The sequence below is a fragment of the Gymnoscopelus braueri genome (genome assembly GCF_963280865.1).
Source record: "Gymnoscopelus braueri genome assembly, chromosome: 7".
NCBI lineage: Eukaryota > Metazoa > Chordata > Actinopteri > Myctophiformes > Myctophidae > Gymnoscopelus > Gymnoscopelus braueri.
The window spans coordinates 5,370,057-5,383,798 of NC_137608.1; the positions used below are offsets into that span (position 1 = coordinate 5,370,057).

The following is a 13,742-nucleotide window of genomic DNA, read 5'->3' on the forward strand; positions in this document are numbered from 1 at the left end:
ACACACACACACACACACACACACACACACACACATTTAATTTATATATACATATATATATATATATATATATATACATATATATATATATATATATATATATATATATATATATATATATATATATATATATATATATATATATATATATATATATGTATGTATATGTATATGTATATATATATATATATATATATATATATATATATACATACACACACACACACACACACACACACACACACACACACACACACACACACACACACACACACACACACACACACACACACACACACACACACACACAGGGCGGCTCCGCTGCTTCTAGCCCTGGTTCAGAGCGTTAGTGGGTACAGCCACACATGTCCGTAAAGCGTCCGTCAAGTTGCCGTACGGACGCCGGAAGTCCCATCCACTCCCATGTTAAGTTTAAAACCGGAAGTACCGTTCCGTTTTTTTTTTTTAACATGGGAGTGGTCCGTACGGCAACTTGACGGACGCTTTACGGACATGTGTGACTGTACCCAGAGAGTTCACTAACGCTCTATGCATGAACCCGAAGTTTCCAAATTGTACTCTCACGGATGATCCGATCGTCTGATAAAAATATTAAGCATATGCCAAGTTAACTAAAGGTATATAAATGATGCTGAGCTAAACATGTTTCCTTAATTTCGAAGTTTTATAGTTAAACGTTATGATTAAAGTCCCCAGTTCCTCTCACAAAGTGACAGCTCTTGCGCTCGCCATGTTTATGAACGGTTAAAAAAACTTTTGAAAATAGCAGATCTACAAGCTCACAACGCCTCACAAGCTTGTAGATTTGCTATTTTCAAAAGATTTTAATACATATTAAATTTGGGAAATGGGACATTCTGCATTCCTTTACTTTTGGTATTTTAAGTATATTTAATTTACTTGCATAATGGGGACACTTTAGTGTTTTATTTACCTTGCAGATGTCACCTCACCGGTGTAATTTAATTCATAAATATATTATTCAAAAGTTGTATTTTGAGTGGACTGCTTTAGGACATCTGACAGTTGGCTCTGGTATTTTTATGATCCATTTCACTTTCGCAAAGGGTGTTTAAACTGCAGTGTAGCGTAGGACAGCCCTACGTAGTTTACGTAGGCTTTACGTAGACTTCGTCCAGGAGGTCTTTACGTCTATGCTGTCTCGCGAATGTAGTTTTAGCACACACGTAATGCCGTGCGCTTGATCACCTACGACGATGGTGCCTCCTGAAGCCAGTTTAGATGGCACGTAGAGCACACACAGCTGCTACTAATGAAGATAGTGCGTGGCGGGGTTGCTACTGCGCAGGTGCGTGGAGGCTCTTACGCAGCTTCTAGGCTGCGCATGAGCTCAAATTCGTTTGGGAAACCCGGCCAATATTTGTTCGAGCGGTTGTGATTACATACAAAGTCAATGCAAAGACATGACTTGGCACGAAGTTGCGTCAAACTGAACGAACGAGGTGGCGCGACCGAAGCGACGCAAATGAAGCGGAAAAATTTAGCACATTAAGCAAAGTATCTGGGGACCCCCAGAATCATTTGGGGACCCCCCAGACCCACAGATTTTTCAACCGCTTGATTGTAAAATAGACAATGATGAGATCGATTTATTTTTGTCATGAAATAGAACAGAACAGCTGCTCAATCTTTGTTAATTTCACACAAACTGCTAGATTTAAACTTTGTTAATAGAATTCGGTACGGAGTGTTTCCATAGTATGTTTGTGTTGTGATTGACACCATGAAGAGGCCATTAGTTGCACATGCGGGGGAACACTTTTATGCCATCGCAAAACACCCAGCGACCAAAGTGAAGCGATTCAAGCTATATTTTATCTTTCGGTGGGAGGAACACAGCTTTACGATTGGACCGTTAGCTTTAACCATTAGTCGTTATCTTACCTTCTGTGTGCACCCGCGCACGGTGTTGACCAGCTCTGAGATCACCATGTCGACACACTTCTGACACGGCTCCTTGATCTGAGCTATCTGACGCTTTACGATGGTCTCAAACGCCATGTCAGGAGTAAACAAACCCGTTCTGTAGAGAGGAGAGGGGAGAACAGAACAGTATTAAATAGAACGTCAACATGATAACAGCTTTCTAGGATCTGATACTTTTTACTTACTACTTTTCATCCCAATGTAGTCGTTAATTCCTCCCCACCCACATTTCTGTGTTGCCACTGCTATTGTACCCTACTGATTCACCCGCCACTGAGGAGCCCCCACCAAGAAGACATTGTAGAGCCTTCGTCCTACTCCCCCCACCCAACACTCCCTGCTGACAGGTGCAGCCCCAGGTGCAGGTTGTGGGTTTGAATCCACCGTGGGCAGGCACTTTACCACCTGCCCACTGCGCCACCCGAGCGCCCTGATATTTGTACTCCTTACTAGGATTGTTCCGATTTAAACATTTCCAAACCGGTCAGATTTTCAGGTTCAAACCCCATGGAGTCACACTTTTCTTCCAATAAATTGCAAAGATACTGTTTTCATTCAGTCTTTAAAGGGTTTCAGCCCAGCAGAGTCTTCTAATCTAAAATGTTGCCATATGGTGCACTTTTCATTTTCTTTGACATTGTCTCCTCTTCTCAAAACACAAGTTGTGAACTGGAAATCGACCCGACTCTGCTCCCAGTGTTGGGATTTTAAAATGAACTAGTTCACAAACGCCAGAATGCACGCGTTCACAATAACGTTCATCTAGCAGAAATACAGTTCGCGTTCGCCCAAAACATTAACGAGTTCATGAACGATCGTTCATTGAACGTGTTCACTCACAACACTGTCTGCTCCTTACTATTTGTAAGGTAACTGCAACATATTGTAATGTCACTGATCTAGGGTCTGATCCTACCTGATACCGTGGATGTTCTTGATGGCATAGCTGATCTCCTTACGAAGTGTCTTCTCATCACAATGCAGCTGAAGAGCGCGCGTGCACACACACAGACACACACACACACACACACACACACACACACACACACACACACACACACACACACACACGCACACACACAGGATGATTGAATAGTGAAGTGCGTGCGTGTGTGTGTGTGTGTGTGTGTGTGTGTGTGTGTGTGTGTGTGTGTGTGTGCGCGTGTGTGCGCGCACGTGTGTGTGTTTACCTTGTGCAGTTCAAAGGGGAAGCGTTCGTGGAACACTCTGTTGATCTTAGCTCCTCCAGACAGTTCATAGGTGTCGATCTGATCGCCTGATCCTTCAATGTGCTTCTCAAAGTCTACCGAGAACTGCTGAACCATCCTACACACACACACACACACACACACACACACACACACACACACACACACACACACACACACACACACACACACACACACACACACACACACACACACACACACACACACACGCACACACACGCACACACACGCGCGCACACACACACACACACACACACACACACACACACACACACACACACACATTTACACACATAATCATCTAATCACAATTATTTGAGATAATCAGAATTATTTTACATAATCATTTATGTCTCATCATAAATTTTGTATTAAATTGATTTAATACATCTTTATTAAATATGTATTAAATATTTATTAAATAACCTAGGTGGGGTCGGCGAAAGGGCCTACTCTGTGTGGAGTTTGCATGTTCTCCCCGTGTCTCCTAGGGTATTTAATACCCTCACAAAAAACATGTAGTAATCCTGGTCGCTATACCGCCTCCCCCATGACAGCCGGGGCGCCTGATGGAGGGGAAGGGAACTGGTTGGAATAACGTTCCTTCCACGCGCTACGTCCAACCAGGGAAACTCCCCCCTGTCAGGTGACAAGAAGGTCAGTTGGCTCTCATGCCTGAAGGAAGCATGAGCTCGGCCCTGGCCTCCCTACTGTGGGGGACTGGTGTAGTGCTGGTGTAGGGCTGGTGTAGCGCCCAGGATCACTTAGGAAATTGGCACCGGGTGAAAAAAATGGGTTACAAAAATCGCGGGATAAAAATTTAAGTAAAAAAAATATATATATTTATTAAATATTCATTTTCAAATATTTTCCAAAAACAGCTTACAACGCATCACTTTGCATCAAATATGTGAGTAATTTCTTTGTATATTTAAGTTATTTGTCACATCTGACCTGTGCAATTTTTGATCACAAAGCCTAAAAGCAAACAGAAATTACATTTTTATTCATACGTTCCAATGTTCAATGCCAAAAACACAATAAAATCGTTAATTGCAATTATTTGCATGACAATTAATCGTCAACTTCGTCGTGACAACCCTGGTTACAAATGGACAAATGAACATTGAGGATTTTACTGTGAAGTTTGCAGTAGTATATCTAGTACAGTGTTGCCAGATGTACGATAATTATCGTATTTGTACGATAATTTTACCCTCTGTAGGATGTACGATCAATAATTAAAGAAATGCCCAAATGTACCATAATTTCGCCAAATCACAAAAAAAATTGGTGAATTTACTAAATTCCCTGGCTGCTGATTCGGGATCCGATTTGGCTTTTCAAAATAAGTCAGGAAATCAGTAAATCTTTAGTGAAATAATATATTTACACGTGTGATTTCTCTTTTTTGTACGATAGTTTTCTTTCAAATACGATAATTTTAAGCCTCCGGTACGATAATTCAACATTTCCCATCTCGCAACAAGTAGCACTAGTGATACTGTACTAGTTACTGTACTAGTTAGTAGTACTTACTGTAACAGAGCTTTGGTTTTGCGGCTTGGATCATCTGGTCTGAAGTTCTTATATTCTTCAACTTCCTTCTCAATCGACAACAACTGGCTCTGCAGCTTGCTGCGTAAGGCTGGCAACGTATCTCTGATGTGATTGGTCAGTTGCTGGAAGAAAACAGGAAATATCATACTCATGAGGACAGGAGAGGAGAGGAGAGGAGAGCTTAGGTTTGTTTTTTTCTTGACCACAAATGTTCAGAATGTACTTTCGATAGCATGTTGTTTAGACAGATGCCAGGTGTATTGTTTACCTGGTATCCTATAGTTTTTTTTATATGTACAGATTGTTCATTGATCAATGAATATATTACCACTAAGCCACTGGTCAGTACAAATGCCTAAATTGTAAATTGAGAGGAGAGGAGAATAGAGGAGAGGAGAGGAGAGAGAATTGAGTGCGCACCTGGTTGAGTGTTTTCTGCAGGAATGCAGTACCCATGCGGTCCGCTAGGTGGCGGTAGGAGGGGTGAGACAGGAAGAACTTGCGCTCGGCCTGCAGCGCCGCATTGATGTCCTTCTTCCCATCAATGTCTTTCTGACTGCGATTCACCACACCTATGTAACCTACAGACACACACACACACACACACACACACACACATAAAGTATTTATAGTATATCGTCGCTGTCGGCGCACACCTCCTATTTCTGTTTTTCAACTTTTTAATTTTCTTTAATAAATCAATGCTATTGAACGCCCATGTGTGGATTTTACAAATATTGAACCAATGAAAAGTATTAAAAAGCGCTTCTGACTAAACCTCCTAACTCAAACTGTTGTTCAAACCTCCTAACTCTAACTCAGGTTTTATTTTATTTTATTTTCTCATTCTAATCAATGATGGACAAAACAACTATCTCCACATTAATTGTCAAAAAACCTCCTAACTCCACTTGAGCTGTATTTGGGTAAAGTGATGATAATATTAATGACACATTCAAGTATCTGACAATGTATAAAGTCACCGTACCAACTTTGATGAGGCAGTAATGTGTTGTTTGTTTAAAAAACATATTTTTTCATTTCCTGAAAAGTTAATATTTTGGACATATGTTGGTTTCTGCCCGACAGCAGAGATATACAGCATTTCGTCTCAGTCGGGTGAAAACCTCATTAGTCCAAAACTGTTACTTTTCAGGATTCAAATTCAAAAATAGCAAAAATAGCAGATCTACAAGCTCAAGACGAAATTGTTTCAAACTTGATCTGCTACTTTTGATGCTTTTGTGTGACGCTGTATAATGAACGCCCTACAAGTAGGGCGTTCATTGATGAAAAAACATAAAAAAGTACAAATATGGAGATAAGAGGTTTCTGCCCGACAGCAACAGTATATAAAGGACATGTAGATGAACATAATGCCACTGTACATTAGTATAGAGGTAAGATGTTTGTATCCATGTGTCAGAGTGTGTGTGTGTGTGTGTGTGTGTGTGTACCTCTCCTCAAAGGAAGCAGTTTATTCTCCAGGATGTCTCTGGCGTCCGTTCCTTCATCCATCAGGTCCAACTTAGTGATCACTCCAATGGTCCTCAGACCTGAGACACACACACACACACACACACACACACACACACACACACACACACACACACACACACACACACACACACACACACACACACCATAATTATATTACACTATATTCCTGTTCTACCCCGGATTTGAACCTGGGTCTCCAGCGCAAGTGCTGACATTTTTACTACTGAGCTAATAGAGCCTATCTGCTTGCTCTGGGGAGAAATACAATTTTGACCTTCAGATCAAAATGTGTATCAAACGAGAAACCGGATAGTGTCAAAGGTCGTGTCCAATAGACACAGGATCTAAATGTCTATAGAATAGCAGGGAGACCAAATACAACCACCCCAATTGTAAAAGTTATATTAACAGACCATACTGATTGGACAAAATAACATTTCATTCACACAGAAAAGTTACTTAAACTAATTTTATATTAATGTTATACAGGTATTATCATTAAAATGGTGGTGTTTTGCCAATTATTTGAATATATGTGAATAGATTCTGACTGGTTTATTGGTATGATTATGTTGATTTAGTTTTACGTATTGTGTCTGATTTGGATTATAATGATTCCTTTTGTAGTCTATTTAGAAAAGCCTCCTGTGGACAGGTGATGGAAACTAACACTTGTGCTAGAACACTCAAGCAATGCTTCTAGTCTGCCAAATGTGATTGTGATCATCATCCATGTCAAATAAAATCACCGTAACATGACATAGAGGACAGAGGCGTGTACCTTGAGGGTCGACCTCCTTGGCGATCTTCAACGCGTCGGAGTTGGCCAGGTCAGAGTTGGCCGGAGACACGGCCAGGAGCAGACAGTTGTCTTTGGTCACAAACTGCAACAGCATCTCCTTGATCTGAGCCTCTATGTCCACAGGCTGGTCCCCCACCGCGATCTTAGTCATGCCTGGAAGATCTACCAGGGTCAGGTTCAACACTGTGGAGAGAGGAGACACTTTGTAGTTGTGCGTGCGTTGTGTTTGTGTGTGTGTGTGTGTGTGTGTGTGTGTGTGTGTGTGTGTGTGTGTGTGTGTGTGTGTGTGTGTGTGTGTGTGTGTGTGTGTGTGTGTGTGTGTGTGTGTGTGTGTGTGTGTGTGTGTGTGTGTGTGTGTGTGACCGACAGGGGCAGATGTTGGCAGCACGCCAGAGGCGATGCCACACAAATCTTGCAAATCTTGTGGACATAAATACATGATTAAATGTGTGTGTGTGTGTGTGTGTGTGTGTGTGTGTGTGTGTGTGTGTGTGTGTGTGTGTGTGTGTGTGTGTGTGTGTGTGTGTGTGTGTGTGTGTGTGTGTGTGTGTGTGTGTGTGTGTGCGTGTGTGTGTGTGTGTGTGTGTGTGTAACGCCCGGGATTCGAACCCCGGTCTTTTTTTTCTTTCGCGGAAGCACAGTGAAACCCCCCGTAGTTAGCAACAATCAGGGGATCGACCATACTGGAGATAAATATTCTGTGACTAGTTGAAAAATCGCTGGCAGTGGGTGATTTATTTATGTATTTATTCTGGCAGTGAATGAGTTAACCACTAGCCTAAAGGGGAGTTCCCCTTTGGCCGGGGGAGATATTAGGCTTTTGGTCATCAGGCAGAGGCTCTGAGCCACTACTGCTACACTCACCTTCCTTTTGACCTCCCCCACCGGGAAACCCGTTCCGGGTAACGGCACCATTGTAACGCCCGGGCTTTCGAACCCGGGTCTCCCTAATAGAAAGCCGACATCTTAACCATTAGACCACTAAAAGGCCTAAAGTTCAACATCGCTGATGAGCAAGTTGAGGAGCTCACTAAAGAGTTTCTCCATCGCCTCAACCTGACCGATCTGTCTCCCCTCTCTAGAGTCATGAAGCTCGAGGCTCTGAGAAGTGGCCCTGGCAAAGACACAACATCTCTTTGCCAATGTACACATCCCACAAAAAGCACTGAGAGAAATGACAAATATAACTGGCCAGCTGGCCAGAAAATGGGTTGGCCTAAACACACACTGCTTGTGTGTGTTGAGGCCAACCCATTTTCTGAGACATACTCTTCCTCTCATATGGCGAAGGGGGGCTTGTTGTAGAGTGAATCTATGTAGCAACCAGGCTAACCCACCTACTTCACATGCTCAATAATGATGATGGCACTGTCAGAGAAAAAGCTGGGGCATCACTCCTACTGGACTTATGCAGGAGGAAGGTCCCCCTGGCTGTTGCAGACCAGAATAACTTCCTAGTTTTCAGGAGGAAAGACTCTGGAAAACTGGACTCACAAGCCAAGGGCTTTGGTGTCTGGTCTGATTGGCCAGATCTCAATGACCTCTGCCATCGGACAGGAGTCCAGTTAAATTGTGCAAAAGATAACAAGAAGTGCCCACCTCCGATGGATTCATTACAGACCCCAGTGTGGTAGTGGAGGCTACTCTCACCCACCAGGAAGGGGACATCAGACTACAGGAAGACAGGGTTCTGCTTAATATGAAACAGGCTGAGGCCAATCAACGTTTATTTATGTTTTCATATTTTTATCCCACGATTTTTGTAACCTATTTTTTCACACCCAGTGCCAATTGCCTAAACTGTAATCCTGGGCGCTACTCTCCCTCTGCCAGCCTGGGGAGGAGGCCAAACAACATTGGCGTGGACTTTGACTGCAGGGAAAGTTGGCCTGTATTGATTCCGCTTATCATTCTGTTTTACATTCGATGTACAAAAATGCTGTTATTGGGGAGGATGTTTTCAAATTCACCATCAAAGCAAGACTGCAAGTATTACCAACTAAGAGCAATCTGTCAATCCGGTATCCCGACATCCATAGTCCACTCTGTTTAAACCATCGTGATTCTGAGCAACATCTAGAATCCATTGCACACATCACAAAGGGATGCAAGTGCATATAAAAGTGTACATTGCTTGCCATGACTGTATTGGTGACATAGTGTCTGATGCAGTACAAAAACGTATGCAATCCAGTGCAGCGAAGTATAAACATTCAAGAGAATGTTATCAAAATGGTTTCATTTGACTTGTGATGTCTTTGCTTGCATCCCGAATACACCTGATGTTGTTTTTGTTGACACCAGTCACAAGGAGGTCCTGATTATGTGTGTGTGTGTGTGTGTGCGTTACCATTAGGAGAGTACACTCGGAGGTTGATGGGAACGGGGCTGATTCCTTTGTTCTGTCCGGTGATTCTGTCCGTCTCTGCTTCAATCTCCTGACGGACTTCCTCAAAGTCTGTGAACTTCTTCCCTTTGCAGTGAAGGAACTCTGCATATTCTGCACAAATCAGAACACACATACACTCCTTATACATTATGCACATATGCATTGGGTGAGTATTGCTGCGTTAACTAGTGGCGGTCCCTCTGGTTAGTTGTAAGTACGTCAGTTAAGCCAGTAACTATTTCATTACCTGTGGGACAGTTAATGAGTTGCAACACCAGGGGGCGACGTGTCACGATGCCTGATCCACGGGGCAGGAAGTCCCTGGGAGGAGAGAAGATTGATCACAGATTTTTCTCTTTTTCTTTGAAGGTCTCTAAAATGATATTAAATATATATATATACATTTGTAAAACTAGACAAACATAACTGTATTTGCTCCATCAACACACACACACACACACGCACGCACGCACGCACGCACGCACGCACGCACGCACGCACGCACGCACGCACGCACGCACGCACGCACGCACGCACGCACGCACGCACGCACGCACGCACGCACACACACACACACACACACACACACACACACACACACACACACACACACACACACACACACACACACACACACACACACACACACTCATACAGTGTATACAGTACTATTTATCGTCTCTATTGGGTGGAAACCTCATACGTCCAAAACTGTTACTTTTCAAGATACAAATTCAAATACAGCAAAAGTAGCAGATCTACAAAACAAAAACACGTCGCTTTGCGCCGCGTTTCAAGCTTGTAGATCTGCTACGTTTGACGCTTTTATGTGACACTGTAGTATGATCATGTAGCACGTTAATTTACAAAAAAATAACATTTTGAATATGGAGATAAGAGGTTTCTGCTCGACAGCAACGATATATCAGACAGCTCTGAGAAATATCACTCTCTCTGCCTGGCGTCTGACGCTCTGAGGAAACCCTGAGGAACACCATGCTTCTGACGCTCTGAGGAAACCCTGAGGAACACCATGCTGTCTATTATACTACTGTCATGCAGATGTCACATGCAGTATGTCAGCAGCACATTGTTATGTCATTTCCTTTCTTTCTCTGGGAAAGACTAGCATGTGGGCCGCTCTAATTGTGCCCTGCTCAGGATGTTTGGCCCCTGTTTAGGTAGATTACATTACAGTACCTCTACACACCAGCTTGTATTTATTTAACTGATATGAAAACATTGAATCACTGTCGTAATCCTAGAGTAAATAAGCTTGTTTACTTTAAAAGCTACTCCCTTCCTAATGACTGCATGTCCTAAATACACAATTGAAACTAAATAGGTAGATAGAGAGAGAGAGAGAGAGAGAGAGAGAGAGAGAGAGAGAGAGAGAGAGAGAGACAGACAGACAGACAGACACACAGAGAGGCTGTGAGAGATGTTGCTGTTTTGTCCTTATATCATTCTCAGAGGAGGTTGGTGTTATTTATTATTATTCATAAAACAGACATGCTTCAAAACAGCCTGTTTTTATTATAGTGCTAATATTGTTGTTGTTTTATCATCATCACATTTAAAGGAGCACTTCACCCCTGGAAGAAGTTCCAGGGGTGACCACAGGGGGGACCACAGGGGGACCACAGCGTATCACTGCCTATAACTTCAACTCCCAGAATGCTTTGGTGCCTTGTGGCAGGGGAGGTTCCATGTGGGTGTGATCTCCAACAATAACATACAAACAGCATGCCAGTGTCGCCATGTCTGCTTATTATAAGCGGCTTCTTTCTAAAATGTAGTTGATATTTGGGCTTGTTTCCAAATGTTTTGATTGCTGTTTAAACCAGTGGTTCTCAAACATGTTCATGTATTTTTCCACAGACCCCCATCTGAAATTATAATTTGTGTCAGGGAGCCCCTAACAAATATGTGTCAAAAATATTCCACATTTTGAAAAGCAAATAAAAATATTTTGCAAAAAAAAAAAAAAAATCCACATTTTGGACTTTTTCCCCCTCAAGATTTTTTTGTAAATAGCAGATCTACAAGCTCACAATGGGTTGCGAAGCGTTGTGAGCTTGTAGATCAGCAATTTTCAAATATATAATATCCCATGTCTAGGTAAAGTGCTCTTGGCATAGTTATTTTTCTTTTGGGCTTGTTTTCATAGACCTGGCTGCTTATTTCTCTCACAATATCTGGCAACACTGGCTGTCCTCGCAAACGTTCAGCTAGTTACATATATGTCCAAGGATTCGTTAGTGATGTCATATCACTGGGACATCCTCAGTATCTTCATGCAGTTTCACTTCCGTGTCGCATAGTATTGACATCACTGTCACATCCTTGGTATTATGATCCTAGCCTTTCGTGACGGTGTTTGTTTACCAGCGCTGCTACTCCACGCTGTATTTTTTTTTTCAAGCTTGCGCTTATGAAACACTACACAGGATTATTATTTCATGTCAACATTCAAGTACAACTATCAGAAGATAACTCAGGTAAAGTAATGCCTCACTCTGCAAGGGCCGCTGGCCGCAGCTAATGGGAGTGGCCGAGTGGCGAAAGAAGGTTGAACAAAGTGTTACGGACACCCCATTGGGGCTGTCTTTTGAGATGGTCTGACTGAGACACGCCGAGACATGTAGTGCGGAAAGGAATGAGACCAATCTCTCATGATGCAAATAACGTCACGAATATTGCGAACATTACTAGATATCTAAAAACACAGATTATTAAAAAAAAAAACCCAGGATCTTGTTTCTTCACTCCTAAACTTCATTAAAAGACCGAAAACTTCTTCCAGGGGTGAAGTGCTCCTTTAAGACACGCAAATGAACCGGGATATGATGTCATCACGGGGTTGTGGGGGGAGGGGGGCACCGTGTGTGTGTGTGTGTGTGTGTGTGTGTGTGTGTGTGTGTGTGTGTGTGTGTGGGGGGGGGGGTGGGGGGGGGGGGGGGGGGCACCGCGGGGGTTATAACACTCGGGCCTAAAAACAAACGGATCCCCTCAACAACAAACAAACAAGCACTCTAAAAAAAATCCTCAAACCAAATGAAAAAAAAAAACCTACACGATGACAGAACCTGCATGCTCCTCCTTCAATGCACAGCATCAGCAGCAATAGGGATGCTGCGTTTAACCTTCACATCTGCACGCAGGGCGGAGTTCATAATAATGCCCTGATGTTGAAATTAGCCCTGATCTGCAATAATAATGCCTGATGATTAAAATAGCGATCTGCAAAGCGCGAAGCGCTGTGGACTTGCAGATCAGGACTATTTTCCCCCTATAGGCTATATAGCCCTAGTCCAGAGCGCTAGTGGGTTCTCTCTAACGCTCTGCCAGTCGCGTCGCTATTCTCAAAGACCGAACATCCCACTTCCGTGCGAGGTCTCCGTCTTTAGTAAAAAAAATAAACAAAACTATTTGGCTGTTCACAGAAACAAAGGCTATTTTGTGTTGTTGAAAGTATATTCTCCAGGGTGGAAAGCCTCTCAGCACCCCAACTTCTCTGTATAATACACTTTTTGGGGCAGAAAATAAAATATGTCCGCCAGACGGAAATTATTTGATTTGCTCCACTGCGCCCTCTACAGATCTGGTCAACGGTAATTTACATTGACAAGACCCATAGAGGGCGCAGTGGAGCAAAATAAATAATGTCCATCTGGCGACTGGCGGACATATTTTATTCTCTGCCCCACAAAAAGTGTATTATACAGAGAAGGTGGGGTGCTGAGAGACCTGCCACCGTGGAGAATAGACTTTCAACAACCCAAAAAAGCCTTTGTTTCGGTGAATACCGAAACAGTTTTGTTTATTTTCTACTAAAGACGGCGACCTCGCACGGCAGTGGAATTAGAGAGAACTAGGTTACAGCCACCACTCACTTGCCGACGAAATTCTCCAGCACGGAGCTCTTCCCGGCCGACTGTCCGCCCACCACCGCGATCTGAGGCAGGTCCATGCAGGCGTTCTGGCCGATGGCCGTGAAGGCGTCCTGCATCTTGTTCACCAGAGGGATGAGGTCCTCCATGCCTCGGTTCCCCATGATGGTGATGATGGGAGGGATGGATGGATGAGAGAGAAATAAGACAAGAAAGATATGGAGAGATCGGAGGAGAACGATATAATGGGGATCTGGTTTGGTGGTGGGAAGGCGAGAGATGGGGAAGGAAGGAGGGAAGGAGGGGGAGAGAGAGAGAGAGAGAGAGAGAGAGAGAGAGAGAGAGAGAGAGAGAGAGAGAGAGAGAGAGAGAGAGAGAGACTGCGGGTGTTGCTGATGTCA

At 43.2% G+C, this 13,742-nt stretch overlaps 1 protein-coding gene across 1 annotated transcript in view; it reads right to left on the reverse strand.

The window, feature by feature from the left end:
* LOC308089394 (dynamin-1-like) overlaps positions 1–13,505 on the reverse strand; it is a gene marked incomplete at both ends in the record, with an annotated part of 27,692 nt that extends 14,187 nt beyond the window's left edge. Inside the window, 10 exons of the mRNA XM_080434087.1 lie at positions 1,927–2,065; positions 2,885–2,952; positions 3,159–3,294; positions 4,737–4,879; positions 5,178–5,338; positions 6,215–6,313; positions 7,039–7,242; positions 9,410–9,559; positions 9,696–9,769; positions 13,345–13,505. Coding sequence (XP_080290213.1) covers positions 1,927–2,065; positions 2,885–2,952; positions 3,159–3,294; positions 4,737–4,879; positions 5,178–5,338; positions 6,215–6,313; positions 7,039–7,242; positions 9,410–9,559; positions 9,696–9,769; positions 13,345–13,505 — 1,335 coding nt within the window. The remainder of the gene's footprint in view (positions 1–1,926; positions 2,066–2,884; positions 2,953–3,158; positions 3,295–4,736; positions 4,880–5,177; positions 5,339–6,214; positions 6,314–7,038; positions 7,243–9,409; positions 9,560–9,695; positions 9,770–13,344) is intronic.
* Positions 13,506–13,742: the final 237 nt, after the last annotated feature.